This window comes from Corylus avellana, chromosome ca5 (assembly GCF_901000735.1).
Source record: "Corylus avellana chromosome ca5, CavTom2PMs-1.0".
NCBI classification, from domain to species: Eukaryota; Viridiplantae; Streptophyta; class Magnoliopsida; order Fagales; family Betulaceae; genus Corylus; species Corylus avellana.
The window spans coordinates 3,560,196-3,577,896 of record NC_081545.1 but is presented as its reverse complement, the minus strand read 5'-3'; the positions used below and the strand labels follow the sequence as shown (position 1 = coordinate 3,577,896).

The 17,701-nt window shown below is 32.0% G+C and overlaps 2 protein-coding genes and 1 pseudogene across 2 annotated transcripts; all 3 read left to right on the top strand.

Moving 5' to 3' along the window:
* The first annotated feature begins 2,034 nt into the window (after window positions 1-2,034).
* LOC132181564 (dirigent protein 2-like) lies at window positions 2,035-2,579 on the top strand (annotated as a pseudogene).
* A 3,648-nt stretch (window positions 2,580-6,227) lies between these two features.
* On the top strand, window positions 6,228-6,903 carry LOC132183401 (dirigent protein 2-like). The gene has a single exon (XM_059596832.1). It carries the CDS (start codon window positions 6,241-6,243, stop codon window positions 6,763-6,765), a length of 525 nt encoding a protein of 174 aa, XP_059452815.1. The 5' UTR covers window positions 6,228-6,240; the 3' UTR covers window positions 6,766-6,903.
* Window positions 6,904-13,924: 7,021 nt separating this feature from the next.
* On the top strand, window positions 13,925-17,081 carry LOC132181525 (ankyrin repeat-containing protein BDA1-like). Its single transcript, XM_059594782.1, has 2 exons — window positions 13,925-14,577; window positions 16,152-17,081. Exons 1-2 carry the CDS (start codon window positions 14,002-14,004, stop codon window positions 17,067-17,069), a joined length of 1,494 nt encoding a protein of 497 aa, XP_059450765.1. The 5' UTR covers window positions 13,925-14,001; the 3' UTR covers window positions 17,070-17,081.
* The last annotated feature ends 620 nt before the right edge of the window (window positions 17,082-17,701 follow it).

Genomic DNA, 17,701 nt, shown 5'->3' with positions numbered 1-17,701 from the left:
CAATTGTTTTTCTTTTCTTTTCTTTTTTTTAAAAAAAAAACATTTTTTTTAGTTAAAAAAAAATTAAAAAAATTAAATAGGTGCCACGTGTCAACATCTGATTGGTCCACGTGTCAGTCCTAATGGTCAACTAACGGATAGACTAACTTGGTCTTTTATCAAAACCCAGGGGGGTCCTGTGATAAAAATGAAATCCCAGGGGGTAAAAATAAAGTTAGCAAACCCCAGGGGGTATTTGGTATTTAACCCTTGTAAAAATTGAAACATTAGATGTCAAATTGAAAATCGATTCAAACTTTGAGATGTAAAGTGTATTTAACCCTATATTTTAAAAAAAAAACACAAAAACACAAAAACACAAAATTAAAAAAAAAAAAAAATATGACAATTTAGAAAATAATTTTTTTAAAAAAATATAATCATTAGTAAAAGACAACTTTAGAAAAATATGAGTGTTAGGAGATGACAAATTTTTAAAAATATGATTGTTGGAGAAAGAATAGAGAAATAATATTTAAATGAAAAAGTGAAAGTGGATAACTAAGATGCTAAATCGGATGTAAGTACCTTAAAAAAGTAGGTAATTAAAATAGAAGAAGATGGTGTTTTAATTAAAATTTAGCTAAATATTTGAAGACCCAGGTGTTAAGAATAAAAAAGAGGGAGAGAAAGCTGGGGAGTATCTATTGCATTACTCTTTTAAGTAATTTACAGTGACCTTCAACCAGGTATTTGCGTTGAGGGCCATTCTCTTGGATACCCTGAGAAGATCGGCCCACATTAAATGTCAAGTTGAGAAAAGGCCCGACCAAAGAAGTTCATTAGGCTCATCCTCACGATTCAACGAAAATGGCCCACCAGTCAATGATGGACCGATACGTATAGTTGCTGTACGGCCATAAGGCCATTGAACATCTGTAGCTTCCTGAACCATATTTAACGATAACAACCAAAGCACAGGCTAATTAGAAAGTGCTCAAAGCATTTAACCTAAGAGAAAAATCCAAAATAGTACTCAAGCAAAGTATGATCAATACTAAGAGAGAAGATCAGGGATTAATCATTTACCGCTGCACCGGAAAAAAATTGGTCATGTTCTGCAACCACAGGGTAACATTATATCTCCCTTAGCCACTCCCTCCATTCCTCATTTTCTGTATGTATAATGTACATCATTGTTTGGGATATCGATTGATGAAGCATTCCGAGTAATTCATTCATATTATTGATATCTTTATGTCTTGAAACCCACTGATGCACAACAGCACCACAAACATTGTGTCACTGCGCGCACCAAATACTTTTATCGGTTCCTCGCTAGCTTCATTCTTGTAGGATATACCCGCATAGATCCTCTCGCTCCTAAAGATGACCTTGAATATTGGGCTTGACTCTCGTTCTTATTAAAGGACCTGGGTCTAATTAATCCAAAAAAATGATACTCACCTTCCTTGTCTTATTGCTGATTGTCATTGGTAAATTAATTCAATTTTCACACATTAGAATACATTATGTTCTCATCATCCCATGTTTAATTGGTATAAAATATCAACAACCCGAATCATACATACATACATACAGTTGTAGTCAAATGAGTAAAACCTGAAAATTCAATTTCTTAGCAGGTTTTGAGTCCAATTCAAACTACTCAAGTGTTTTTAACATCGTGGAGAAAACAAACTAAGGTATAATTTTGCTACTATCTGTGCATATTTTTCCTATGTTCAGAATATATGTCATAGTCACGATGTACAATTAATGGGTATGCACAAAAACTAGTAAACAAAGCCAGAAAGGCTTGAATACTATCGCATTTCCTTGATTTATTTAATAAGAGAGCAAGATAACAAAATAGAGAATCATTTGAATACTAGACAACAAGGCCCCCTAATCCCCTCTTCTAGTTTCTAGCTCCAGCTACATACGAAAGAAAAAACATCTCCCTCACCTAATATTTATAAATAGAGATCATAACACTAAGAACTCAGAAATACAAACTACTCAAAAGTCATTTCTATATAGCATAATCCACCCATGGCACAAAACTTTCTACTAAAAGGACTCACCAATTTATTTTTAGTATTTGGTTCTAGCCACGGCCATATATTCAGCAAAAGCTACCGACCTTAAAGAAACCAAGCTATCATTGTACTTCCAAGACATCTCGGCCCCCGGGGCTGGAAATGCCATGGTCATCCTGGTTGCAGGTGTTGCCGGCAAGGCTCAGACATTCACTCAATTCGGAACCGTCTGTCACCGATGACTTTATCACCGAAAGCGCAGCTTCAAATTCACCGGAAGTTGGCCGTGCACAAGGCATGTATGTGATAGCGGGATTGGACGGGCTGAATTCACATGTGATGATATCAATTGTGTTCACAAATAAGGAATACAGTGGAAGCACCTTGGAAATACAAGGAGTTAGCAAGGAATTTGAGGTTGTTAAAGAGGTTTCAGTGGTGGCTGGGACAGGGAAATTCCGGTTTGCTAGGGGCTATGCTACCTTTGAGACATATTCCTACCATGTTGCTACCCACCACGCTGTTATTCGGTGCAACGTGACAGTGCAGCATTACTAGTGGAAAATATTGATGGGGCCCAAATTTTGAATATCGTAAATTTACCTTATAATGTAAGCAAGTGGAAAAGTTGTGTTGTTGTTGTTGTGTTTTTTATTTTTGTTTTTGTTTTTTTAATTAATTATGAAGAGAAATGCATTAAACAAAACTCAAGTTTACAATAGGATACAGACTATTGTAATTAATCAAGTTTTTTTTTAATGGTGTTTGTTGAAGGAAAGGATAGACTATATATTTTGATGTACGTCCAATATATGCGACCAGTACGTCTCTACAAGCAAACGTTTGAAATTAATTCACTTAAACCTTATGAGATTATATTTTATTTAATACTTTTTTTATCATATAATTTATTTAATTCTTGGACCCAATGCTTAACAGTTAACACATGGCCATACGTGAAATTAAGGACTTGCTATTTCATATTCTCTTATTTATCTTTTATTCATGTTTTGGTAAAATTAATCATTAGAGTAATGCTAAGGACCATCATATCAGCTTTAGAAGGATAAAAAGATGGTCCCTAACATTATTCTAACCATTAAGTCTTTAAGACTCGTACCTTCACCCATGTGAATCTTACTTATAATAACAGAAAACAAAATGACATTTCTATTACTTTAAATTTCATAGTTTTGCTTTGGCTGCAGAACCCGCGCACGTCAATTTTCATACTTTGTTGAAGCAAAAAAAATTGACAAGAATGAATGAGGTTGTTGAATAAAGCCATACGTGGTTTAATGCAGTTCTATTAATGATATAAAGGAAAAACAATTCCTTGGAACCAATAATTCTTGGATTTCAGAATCATATCATTACTTAGTTGTTCCCGTTTCTCCTTCGCTTACTTCACCTTCAGCGCAGCAGAATCCATGGAATATAGTATCCATTGTCCCTAGGTTAGTTCCATATAAAAATAAAATAAAATAAAAAAAATAGGAGGGATTCCAGGTTGGTGGAGGCAACGCTTAATGGAAACATCATTGAAAATGAACTGCAAAGATTACTTCAAGAGGACTCCCTCTTACTTGAGAGAGGTTGTGTAGCCATTTCAACGGCTTTCCGGTTTGTAAGTTGTGAGTTTGTGAACTTGAATAAAATGGTGCTTGTTTTTTTTAATTCCTAGGTTACTATTGATTTGATGCAACGTGGCGCATTGGAATCGCAAAGACAAATAAATTAAACACAATTAACAACTTTTCTGAAAAAAAAAAAAAAAAAAAAAAAATTCAAGATTCTATCAAGGATTGAGTAAAATAGGAGAAGAACTCAAGTTATGAATCCTTAATGAAAAACTGATCTAATCGAAGGTAATTTGGTTTTCATCTTTTACCTATCTCTATATAAGAAATGGACAAACTTACCATTCAATATGTAAGACCACATATAAGTTTCCAAATTTAATAGTAAATTTGTAAAAAATAAAATAAGAGATATTGTAACTCAGACATTTCATAGAGAAAGATCATGGGTCCACCTGCTCTTTTTTTTTTTTTTTTTTTTTTGACATGTCCGTATAAGAGGGTGAGGGGGATTCAACCTAGTGACCTCCACTTCGTTAGGCGTGGTCCCAGCCGATTGAACTACCTATTGGGGACAGGTCCACCTGCTCCTATTTGAGATAGGTGGCTCTGTAGTATCTGCAATTCGGACGCTCCAATTGTAGGAATTCTTGTTCCAAATTTATTGTTTGATTTAAATGGAGAAGATATTGCAATAAATCTTTTTAAATTAAGACTCAAAATTCAATCAAATCAATTTAAAATATAATATTAATAACATGTGAAATGCACATAAGTTTTCAATAAAATTTATTTCAACTTTGTACATGCTATTAAAAAAACATGTGCATTTTACATGTTCAAGAGATACATGTCACTTTTATAGATCAGGTTGAAGGAAATTCTTTCAATCTAATTTGAAGGGAAACTTTATCCTAATATTAATAGGAGAATTATAAATAAGGTGATGGTTTGATAGAGAAAAGTATAATTTATTCAAAATTATAGGAATAGTATACCCACGGCCGGATTCGGTGAATATCTTGCTCAGTGGGTTTGGTATGTAGATCTGTTCCAAGAATAAAGTATAATGTGAACTAGTCCCACGACCAACATGATTGATAACAATTAATAAAGAAGAAGATTGCAGATAATTAGGAAAAGATTTGTTTGCCAAAGTTCGATTGTTTTATCCAATAGGGCGTTTATGTGTGCAGTTTATCAATGCTCATATAATATAAGTATAATCAAATTCAATGCTTTGCACATTGGGAAAAAAAAAATTACATGATATATATATATATATATTGCAAGTAGGTTACTCGAATCATCATTGCAAATTTGGTCAGCAGCTGTGCCTTAAGAATATTATCATGATGTTGTATATCTTAGTCATGGTAGAATTCTGTCTTAATTATGGTTAGACTATGTTGGAAATAATTTTGGATGTTGCACAAAATTTTTATTGAAATAGAATAATATAAATATGAAAATTAACAATAGAATAAATAAATTAAAATAAATGAAAGGTGGAATATAGAAAGATCACACAATGCTATAAAATCACGTAAGAGCATTGTCCTTAAAGGTTGATTCGTGCCTTCTGTAGTATATAACTTGGTGCAATTGAATCTTGTGACACGCAACTTCTTAGAATTAGACTATAGCAACTAACTTCATTAAGGTCGCACTTTCAAGAACGAAGAGTAAAAGCTAATAATACAATATATAGCTTTATGGCTTGAAACAAGTTGTTTGACAACACCATAAGATAATATAAAATTCTTTGTTTTTCATTATCTTATAGCGTACGTTGCTGATTTTTTCAAGACAAGGCTTCCACGTGGTAAATCAAACAGTAGTTTGGTTGAAAGGCTGAGATTGCCCAAGGGTTTTTTAACCTCGAAGATTAATGTTAAACAAAAAAAAATTGAATAATACTAAAGATCATCTTTTTATCTTTATAAAGTTGATATGACTTTCAAAATCACCAATTACATCAAATTTAGAAAGATAAAAAGATAATCCTTCGCATTACTCATTTTAAAAGTCACTTCATATTTGGGACTCGGAAGGACACAATTAAGGAGAACTCTAATCATTCTTCTAACATTACTCTGAGTCTCAAACCGAGTAAATACTACTTTAACCACCCTGACAGTTGATTTTCACTGCCTACCTTGTATTGAGATTACAAAAGAATGCAACCAACCCTTTCTCTTTAAAATGGCTAGGCAATTTTCTTTTTTAAAAAAAATATCCAGTTAAAAACTAATATTTTCTATTACAACTTTTTTAAAGCGCAAACATTACATTTTTATTTTAACTATTCACTTTAACTAAATATTTTTCGTTTTTAAATTACTTACATTTCAAAGTCATTACCAGAAGTAAAAAAGTAAATTTTTTTTTAGCAACTCATATCAATTTTTAGATTAAAAGAGTTAATCATGGCCAGCCAAAGTAGCCTTTGGCGCGTGAATGCGCGCTTTTAGTATTTTCCCTGCAGAAAAATAAAATGATAATAATAATAAAAAATAATCACTCGTTATTATAAATAGAGACAATATATAACACATTACATACCAACCACAAAATAACGGAAGCCTAGTTCTTGGTTGCTTGATTAGCTGGCCGACCAGCATCTCCGGCCATCTCCCATGGCACTTCCCAATTTATTGTTAGTATTGGTTGCAGCGATGACCATATATTTAGTCGAAGGTACGGACCTCAAAGAAACGAAGCTATCCTTATACTTGCAAGACATCTCGGCCTTCGGCGCCGCCAATGCCACGGCCGTCCCAGTTGCAGGTATTGCCGGCAAGGCTTGGACATTTGCCCAGTTCGGAACCCTCTATGTCACCGACGACAACATCACCAAAACCCCAGATCGGAATTCAGCCAGAGTTGGGCAGGCACAGGGGATGTACGTGACGGCGGGGTTGGACGGGTTGAATTCGCATGTTATGGTGTCGATAGTGTTCACAAATAAGGAGTACAACGGAAGCACCATACAATTGCAAGGTATTAGCAAGAAATTTGAGGCTGTTAGAGAGGTTTCGGTGGTCGCCGGAACGGGAAAATTCCGGTTTGCTAGAGGTTATGCTACTTTCGAGACATATTTCTTGGACATTCCTGCCCAATACTCGGTTATCCGGTGCAACGTCACTGTCCAACATTACTAGTTGAATTACTGTATATTCTTGGTGTGTAATTTTATTGTTTTTGAAACCATATCTTGAGATGCCTTGGCCTCAGAATCTCAGATGGTGATTGTGTGATGATGACCTTTTTTTTTTTTTTGGGGGGGTGGGGTGTGGTGTTTGTGTGGAGTTAAATAAATTGCTCTATAGCTGTCATCTTTCGAGCCTTTTTGGCAAAAAAGACTTTAATGGAACCCAAAAAATAAAAAATAAAAATTTGAGCAATGATTTAATCTCTCAAAAGGTGATTGAGAGATTGAGCAATGATTCATAGTATTTTTATGAATAGTCTTATAAAAAAAAATAAAAAAAAATTCAATCTCTCAACATTTAAACTTTTTATATCGAGCAATGATTTATGTTAATATTTTTTTCATCTTATTTTACAAATTTAACATATTAATCATTAAATTTTTTGGACTGATGTGAATTCTATGTATAAATTCAATGATGATATCACCTATTTATTATAGAGATAGTTAAAAAATGGTTAAAAATAAAATAAATTATATCATTTCTTTTTTATATTATATCAATTACATTTTATTATTATTCAAATAAAAAATTACGATAAAATAAATTTTTTTACTTTTTCATATTAAATATTATTACTTTTTTTCTTCATATAAATTTTTTATTTTTTTTTGTAACATCATATAAATTAATTTATGCTGTAGTAAAAATACCCAAAACCTTTGCCAAACAGAACCTTTAACTTTGAGTAATGCTAAATTAAAAGAAAAATTATTAGTTTGAATGGAATACTTTGAGTTAATGCTATGTCTTTGACCAATTGAGCTATATATCATAACCATGGTCTCAATCCACGTGATGCACCATCATTTTGTATATGGGAAACTTACCTGTGGACATGTGGTAAGCACGTGGAAAAGTTGGGTTAAAAAAATGTTGAACGAGCGGATCGGGCCAACTCTGAGCAGTGTGGCACAAGAAATGTTTCGTTATCGGAAGCGAATTTGATGGAGAATGGGGCATGTACCCGAAAATTGGGTCCTCAAGCCTAAATGAAATCCTCATGGCACACCATTACTTGCAACAAAACATGCCTTTCTTCATGGGTCCTCAAGCTTATTCAACAGTTTAATGTTTCAAATACCTTTCTTCATGGCTTCTTGGATTAAAAAGTGTGTTTATGGAGCAACCCTGAAGCTTTATTGATTCTAATCAGCTTGATTTTGTTTGCCGCCTTCATAAATCTATCTATGGCATCAAGCAAGCATCAACGGCGTGTGAATTCACAATTATGTGTTAAACTAATGATTAAATGATTAAATTTACCTCTTTCTATAAGTTTAAGTTGTTGGGATAAATGATAATTTAGCATAGTTTTAGAGCCAAAGGTCCTGAGTGTTGGGTCTCACCTATTAAAAGGAAGTGTGGGCTCACACGTGAGGGAGAGTGTTAAACTAATGATTAAGTGATTAAATTTAGCTCTTCTTATTAGCTTAAACTTTTGAGATAAGTGGTGATTTTAACAATGTACAAACCCACCGTCTTGCACTACGTAATCAACTATATATCACATTTTTATTTTATAATTATTGATTTTTTTTTTTTTAATTATGCATTTTCTATGCAAATAAAGTGGGTACAGTGCGCGAACAAAACCTGACTTCCCTACACAAACATTGAATCGATCGAAGAGGAAAAATCTTCTACCCACATAAACATTAAAGATTTGAAAAGAACAGAGAACTTAGTAATATTCATAAAAGCTACCAGATAGTGTAGTCTGAGAACAAGACACTGACTGATAGGCTTAATTAGTTCACTTGTGTGAGAATTACAAAACTTTGTAAACCCATTTGATGGATTTGGTACATGCAAGAACCCCAAAAAAGAACTAGTTAATTCAAAAAAGAGATCAAAGGCATGAGAGTGACTTTTTTATTATTTTTAGGGATAAATATCAAATCGGTTGATGTGGTTTGCTTAAATTACAAATCACTCTTTGTGGTATAAAAAATAATTTATAAGTCCATGTAGTTGGCCTATATTACAAATCATTCCTTATTGTATAAAAAATAATTTATAAGTTTTCAAGATAGATCAAAATAACAGTTTATTCCTTAAAATCTTTTTTTAGTAGCTTAACAAAATCTATTACTTTGTCACGTCATATCCAATAAAAAAGGGGAAAATCTTAAAGGCACAACACAAACTCAACTTAGGACCAACTTCTCTTCTACGTGGCATTATTTTTTAAAAAAATAAAAGTTTGAATTTAAACCATAGAGAGAGGATTTTTGGATCTGAAAGGGGAAAAGACGATCTGAATGGTTTAAAATTCAAATTTTTTTTTTTTTTTTAAAAAAAAAAATGTCACGTAGGAGAGAAGTTGGTTTTGAGTTGGGTTTGTGTTGTGCCTTTATCAAACCTCTAAAAAACGAGGCATTTTTTTATTATTAATTTCTGACTTTAAAAAATATTCTTGGCACTAAATTAACTAAACATGAAGGTGCTCAGAATATGGGGCCATGCCTATAGGAAAGAAAAGAATCCTCTCCATTTCAAATCTCTTTTATTTTCTTCATTTAGTGTATTTTGAAAGGTAGTGTCGTCCTAAAATTTTAATGATGATATTACATGCACTAAATGCATTATCCTTCAAAATACACTAAATAGAAAAAATTGATGAAATTTAAAATGGAGATGATTATTTTCCTTCTAAAGAATGAGATAAATGAAATAGGGAGGAATCCATTGGTTGAAATTTGAAGGGCAAAATTGTAATTCTATTTTTAATGGACAATTTTGTCCCACAAACTAATCAACAAATGAAATGGAGGAGGATGTGTTTGCCTCTCAGCCTTTTGTGATTCTGACCGGCTGAAACTCTGGAAGACAGATGGATGTACATTCTACTGGTGTTTTGGTGGGCGATTTCCTTATTTCTTGGAAGCATAACATGCACGCCTAGTAAATAGAATCGTCAAGCACTCAAGTAAATTATCAATCGTTCACGTGATCGAGTGACAGTGTGCAGAGTTTGCTTTGGCCGGAGAATCGCACTTGTCATCTTCCATACTTCTTGGACAGAAAAAAGCATAGGTGTAATAGGGATCCACTAGAAAGTTTGATAGGTAGGGCCAAATTCCCAGGAATTCAACAATCATTCGCTTACCAACGAACCCAAATTAAGGGGGTGTTTGTTAAACTCTAGTACTGTTCATTTTTCACTGCATTATTTATGAATAAGGAGAAAAAAATAAAAAGAGAAAAAAATAAAAATAATAATAATTAGTATTGAAAAGTAAAAAATTTTGTTTTGTAATGATTTTTTTATTTGAATAGTAATAAAAAGTAAATGATGTGATATAAAAAGTAAATAATTTGATATAAAAGTAAGAATATTTTTTTTTTAAAAAAATTGAAATGAATAGTATGATAAAAAATGAATAGTGCCAAAAATTTTAACAAACAAGGCCTAACTATACATTAATACATGTCTACTATGGTTATTCGGATTTGGGTCAGATATTGTCAATCGTTCACGTGATACAGTCAGTGTCCAGGACAAATGATGCGATGTTACGCACTTGTCACTTTTTCACACTTTCTTGGACAAAGAAAGAAAAGCAGTGGTGTAAATGAGCTTTGAATAAGCCGTACGTACGTACGTGGTATAATGCAGTTCTATTGAGATAAAACGAGAAGGAGGGAAACAATTTAATAGGTGTACGTGCTTCTTCTCGCATTTGAGAGTCATGTCCTTTTACTTCATTGTTTCTGTTTCACTTCGAAAGCCTTTGAGATTTTGGAAAATGTTAGCAAAGGAAGCGAAAAAGTCAATCATCACAAACTCAAAATGCTTTGCTGGTTGTGGCTGTGCATGTATTAGCCTAGCTATAAAGTGCCAAATGACAGAAATTTTTGGCTTTGTTTTGCAATTGAATGAAAAAAAAAAGGGAGTGAAACAGTACTACAGTAGATTTGATTGAGATGAGACAAAAAAAGTAAGAATATATTATATAAAAAAGTGAAAAAATTTGTTTTGTAATAATTAAAATAGTAATAAAAAATTATTGATATGATGTAGAAAGTAAGAATGTTAGAGTTGATTTTGAGAATAATTTTTTTGATTTTTGAGTCTAGTCCGGTCCGGTCCTTTGCCAAACACAGCTTGTTTTGTTCCCACAAGCAAATTTGTAAGAACTTGACATACCATAACAACATAACATTCACACAACTATCCCACAAGCAAATTTGCTTGTGGAGATTTAAATATTATGTTGTATGAATTAGTTGCTTCTGTTGAACAAAAGATGTATTATCATGTAATTTATGGAAAGATATTATGTAATTTACGTACTTTGTGATTAATATTGTCTTACCTATGATTAATGAATTACAATTCCAAATTTAACATTCACTCTACTAGAAGGAAAAAATAATTATTAGGAGGGCGGGGAATGGATTACCATAAGAGTAAATCTTCCAACTACCATGAGGATAAAGAAACAATAAAGAAAGAATTAAAAGAAATATTTAAATAAATTAGAGAGAGATTTAAAGAGTTTGTTGTGAGGGTGTGTTTAAAAAGTTCACTTTTTAATTGGTTCAAAACTTTTTACAACATGGAAAATAAGAACTTGATAAAAATATACTTAATTTTCGATTGTAACATGCTACTTTTTTAATACGCACTTGTGTTTCTCTCCTCAACACTATACTTTTTTTTTTTTTCTCGTTCTACTTTTACTTTTTAAAATTATCATTTGATCTGTGGAACTCATGTGTACGACTTATATGACTTCACAAATCCAATGATAGTTTTAAAAAGTAAGAAGATGATAAAATAATCAAAAGAAAAAATGAAGCATTTTCCTTTACAAAATAACTTGTTTCGATCTATGAACTTCAAGTTTAGTTTAGAGCCTCAGCCTCTTACCATTATGTTAAATAAAATGTAAGTTTACAAGCAATCGCTCAATCGAGAAATGTTATACACATTCTCTCTTATATTTTTTAGCGTACATTTTCTTATGTGGCAGTAAAAATAACTAATGAATTTAAAATATAATGATGATTTTCACTATCATGTCATAAAACGTGCATTTGGAAGTGGGAGTAGCATTTCTGTGTTTTTGGTAGCATGGATTGTCCCAATCTGCCAAAATTTTTACTTCTTAATCCAGCGAATCAATAATCATTAAGTCATCCTCTTTTCGAACTACACATTCAAAAGTAGGTGTACTAAAAAAGTAGGGTTAAAAAACTCAAGATAAAATTGATAGATTAAAGTTGCGGGGTATGACTCGTTTAATTAAATAGATCAAATTATAGTTGACCTATTAATAAAAGTATAAAAATGCAAGAATTAGATAAGAAGAAGTCTTATCTAATTCTTGCATTTTGTATTTAATTGAAAAATATTATTTAATTATTAAAACATGAGATTAAATAATAGACTAATTCAAGTAAGTGGGAATTAAATAATAAAACCAAGAAAGACAAAAAAGAAAAAACAAAGCAAAAGATGATGATATTTGTGGCTGTGCGTGAAAGAAAGCGTCAAGTGGGCTAAAAAGAGAAAAACAAGCTAAGCCATCGGAAAGAGAGTTGACCAAGAAAGTTTTTCTTGGTCACCGTCCATAATTGAGGGTGCGTATGGAATTATTATTTTATTAAAAAAAAAATGTAATTTTAAATAAAATTGCAGAAAATATATTGTTTAACGTTACTTATTAAAAAATTATAATTTTGAAAATACAATTTTTTTACGCAGCTTAAATACTACATCAAAGTATTAGCAACAAATATATGTGACTAGTCTCAACGTAGTGAATATTGAGAAATGTTATACTTATTCCTATTTTTTTTACACAATTTCTATAAATGACTTTTAAAATTATCATTGAATAAAAATTTAATAAAGATTCATATCATATTTAATAGTGGTTTTAAAAGCCATCTATAAATATAAAAAAATTGTTTAAAAAAGTGTACGTAGGTGTAAATGTAGCATTATTTGCCAACATTTACACTTATTTCACTTAAACTTTTTGAAATATTTTGTTTAATAATTATTTTATATAATTTATTTAATTCTTAGACCCAATACTTCACACAGAGCTATAGCTGAAGAGAAATTTTACACGTTTCAAAAATGACCGTGAAAGTTATTAGTATTTTTTTTTTTTAATTAAAATTGGGGTTAAATACTTTTAACCCTTATAATTTAATAATTTTATTTTATTTTTTTATTTTTCACTTATAAATTTCAATTTGTATCATAAATAATACTTTATTTATAATTAAAAATAAAAATAGCACCTTCGTTCATAAATTGATGAAAATTTCTGTCAACCTTTTTTAAAAATTGACACATATTCATATGTCTTATTAAAAATTATAATTTTTTTTTTTTTTTTAAAAAAAATTACGTTCTTTTAATTTGTTGGCTGCAACTCAAATAAGTAATAACTGGTGCATGTATGTATTCAGATTTCGGTCAGATACTGTCAATGTTCACGTGGCCAGTGTGCAGGACAAATGATGACATGTTCCGCACTTGTTGCTTTCCAGCACTTTATTAGACACAAAAAAGCATTGGTGTAATGGAAAAGATAAATCATGAGCTTGAATAAGCCACGTTCTTCTTGCTTGATGTATATCCTTACTTCATTGTTTCTGTTTCTCTTTTCCTATTTTCTCTTTTTGGGTTAAATTATTATTTATTTTAAAAGTTTGTATAATAATTTATCATAAAAAATAAAATATTTAATTAAAATAAGAAATAAATGACGAAATTAAGGTTCAAATTCATGATTTTTGATTTTAATACCAAGTTAAATTATTACTTTTCTTAAAAACTTAAATTGATAACAAAAATAAATTTAATCATTTAATCAGCATTTTAACATTTCAGGTTAAGGATTTATTGCAGCTTTTGCTTTTATAATATAGAGTTTTCTATTACGGGGTCAATAAAGACATTGATAATTTTTTTGTAGTTTAAAAGATATATATATATATATACTTTTTTTCATATACATATATTTTTTTATAGAATAAACCTTTATTTTTTTGATAATTATTATCAATTATTAATTGGGGCCGCCTTCTAATAATTGAGCTGCCACACCTTGACTTTAAAAGTCAAGGTCTTGGAGTAGTTTTTCTCGTGCTCATTCATCTGCTTTATTTTTTAGCTTCTTCGTTTGAAGCTTGTTGAATGTTGATTTCATTACAGGGATGGATCCCAGATTGGTGGAGTCAGCGCTTAATGGAAACGTTATTGAACTGAAAAGATTACTCGAAGAGGACTCCCTCTTACTGGATAGAAGTTCAGTAGCCGTGTACCCTGAAACTGCCCTACACATTGCAGCCATGCGTGGGCAAACAGAGTTTGTGAGGGAGCTACTGAAGCTTAAACCAGATTTAGCCACCAGATTGGACAAGGGCGGGTTTAGCGCAATACACATAGCCTCTGCAAATGGGTTTGAGGAAACAGTGAGAGAGCTATTGAAGTTTAGCCGTGAGCTTGCCCTTCTCAAGAGCAGCGATGGAAGGACTTCTCTTCATTGTGCAGCTGCAACTGGGAGGATTCAAGTCATTAGGGAATTGGTTGGCTTTTCCCCCGACTGCATCAGAGAAGTGACGCTAAGAGGCGAGACTACGCTTCACATAGCCGTGAAGTACAACCAATTTGAGGTCTTTGAAGCCATGTTTGATATAGTGAAGCAGCTTAACATGCAGCAAATTTTGAGTGCTGGGGATGAAGATGGCAACACTGTCTTACACCTTGCAGTTGCTAGGAAGCAGATTCAGGTAAATTATGCCATCTTTCACTCTACATAACTCCAATTTTTTATTTTTTATTTATTTATTTTTGCATTCTAAATAATGACGATATAAAGCACCAACGACTAAAGGCGAGGAAACACCATTGGTGGCATGATTTAATGGTCTTAAGAAATTTTTTTAAGAGGTTAGACATATATTAGGGTGTGAATTCGACTCTTCATAATAAAAAATTATTTACACAAATTTGATTAGTATTATCCTTAAATGTCTGGTCAAGCTATGGCTTAATTAGTCTTAAAAAAATACCTTAATTCTTAATTAATATTGTTTAAGCTCCTCATGAACAATTCTCATGAAATAAATACTTTGATGGTCTTGGTCATGTAAAATAACTATAATTGGTCGTCACTCATGCCATTTTCTATAAAAAAAGAAAAAAAAAAAAAGAAAAAAAAAAACCCACACAAAAGACAAACAACCTCGTCTCCTCAAAAGACTTCATCAGCAACGGAGGATAATATATTAATGATTGATGTGCTGGATTAAAATGATTGGTAGCTGATTTATAACCTGTCTTTGTCAAGTATTATTTATACAAACAGTACTCCATATCAAAACGTACAGCAGCTCTACAGTCATTGAAGGAAGAATTATCGACTTCACCAATTATATGATCAAATTATGTCTGAATGGTTTACATCTTCTCCTTGTTTTCACTAAAAAGAAAAAACAGTCCTTTTTTATACGAGGTAAACAGTAAAAGAAAAAAACGACGCAAATCAATTCAAGTCGTTTGTCAATAGAAAAAAATTTGTCGTCCTTAAACAAGAACCAATGAGAATTGTCTTCGTTTAATACTAATACGATGTAAATCGGTTTACATCTTCTTTAACAGTTTAATTCCTTTATACTTCAATTTAAACGACGAAAAAGTATAAATCGTTTAAACAATATTAAATTTTTTATCACATTCTTGTCTTTTACTGTTTAAACGACAAGAATTTTGTAAAATAAGTTAACTTTTTTCACTAAAAAAACGTTATATTATTTTATTAATAAAAAATGGGTATACTGAATATATACAATATAACCATATTTTTTTTTCACCGGATAAATTCTATGGGAAGGCAAATCCAGAGTTTTGGGGAAAGTTAGATTTGAAAGGACTCCTGAGAATTAATGAAGATTTATGTCCTCGGATTTGGAGCATTACAGAGATGGCCTTGCAGTAGGGTAATTTTGTTCGTAGTTTTTTGCAGCTGGTTTCTAAAGAAAACTATAATGGTAAAAGAAGTTAAGAAAATAACGGAAAATATGCACAGTAATGAGAGAGGGAAAAAGAATAGAAATAAAATATTTACATGGCTCGGTCTATTACTTATATATACTTAATCTAAATTAAATATTCATGCAAGCAATTCAATCCTCCAACAGCAAATTAAAGGAATGATTAAATTGAAACAATTAAGTTCAAGAACAAAAATCCTTAACTTTCATGCATATATAAACATCATTAACTCTTCAATCTTCTCACATTTATCATGACCCAGTAAACTCTGTTGATCTAACATCTTCGAATTTTGTGAGTGCTCTTACAGGTTGTGAAATTGCTACTTGGTAGTGATGGTAGCCAACTAAAAGCACCAGTCCTTGTGAATCTAACCAACAAGAGTGGCTTCACTGCTTTGGATGTGTCTGATGTGATACACCAAATGGTGGGTGAACCCACTGATTTGATGCTCAGGGATTTGCTTCTGCGTGCAAAAGCCTTGAGAGCGTCAGAGGTTCAACACGTTGAACCAGCTCAAGTATTTCTTCACAGGCAGATCTCAGTGACACAACTGCCTCCCGAGACTAGTACTCCCCAGACTCTCAGTCAGTTCTTATTATCTCACATTAAACTTCTGAACCCTTTGACATTTTTGAAAACGTTAGCAGAGGAAGTGAAAAATTCACCATCACAAACTCAAAATGCTTTGCTGGTTGTGGCTGTACTTATTGCAACTATGACCTATCAAGCCATATTAAGTCCTCCGCTTGGCGTTTCTAGCAAAGACGACGATTCAAAAGGCAATCCAAAAGACAATATTTCACAAGACGATTATGGATACATTTCACAAGTCCCTTATGAAGGCAACTTATACAGTAAACTCCTGGACTTCCTTCCATTCATGGTTCCCAACACTATTGGATTTTTTGTATCGCTTACAGTGATTATTTTGGCTATGGATGAGTTTCCACTCAAAGCATTGCTAGGGATCGCTGTGCGTTGCATGGGAGCAAGTTATATTTGCGGGCTTTTGTTGATTGGACCTCCGACGTCGTATACTGGTAAAAATGCTTCCACCTTAGCCAAGATAATAATAGCAATAATCGTCTTGATCGACTTACTTCGCTTGACCTATTGGTTAGTCAAGAGATGGTTCAAAGAAACTAGACCGTCCCTACAAGCAAATAGGCCTTTCGCAACAACAAAATGTACCTTGAGCTATCTAGTCAAGAAATGGTTCAAATAAAGTTACCCATCATCTGGTAGTTGAAGATGAATTCTATCACTTATTTGAGTCGTAGTTGAAGTCTATTTATATTATTCTTATCTACGGTAATTCTCCTAGCTATAAATAGCAGCTTATTGTATTGTAAACATATAAATAAAAATAAAATGTAGTTATTTGAGCTTTATTATATGTACAAAGGTTATAGACTTCAACGGTAGATATATAAGTGATAGTCTTTGACTTTGAAATAGTATCTGAACTTGAAGAAAATTAATGGTAGTCCTTGACTTTTAGTATGATGTGCTTGAATGTGATGTATAAATAGCATATTCTTAATAGAATAAACTCTAAACTACGGCATGTAATGTAATTCTGATTCTTTCTATCTTGACCTTTATATTTTAAAGTCAAATGCTATTTCTCTTTCTTATAAGAATTTGGTCATAGTTGTAACTCAACGTGAAAATTCTGATTTACACTCCAAATTTAACTAATCAAAAATATCTCAATTTTATCACCCCCTCAAATTATTTAGATTATCAATTTTTAATCCAAACACCATGTCAGATTAGGTGACTTGTTTTCACAAGTCTTACCGTGGACCTCATCCTTTTATGTTTTCATTTATTTCTCACTTGCCTATATGTCTC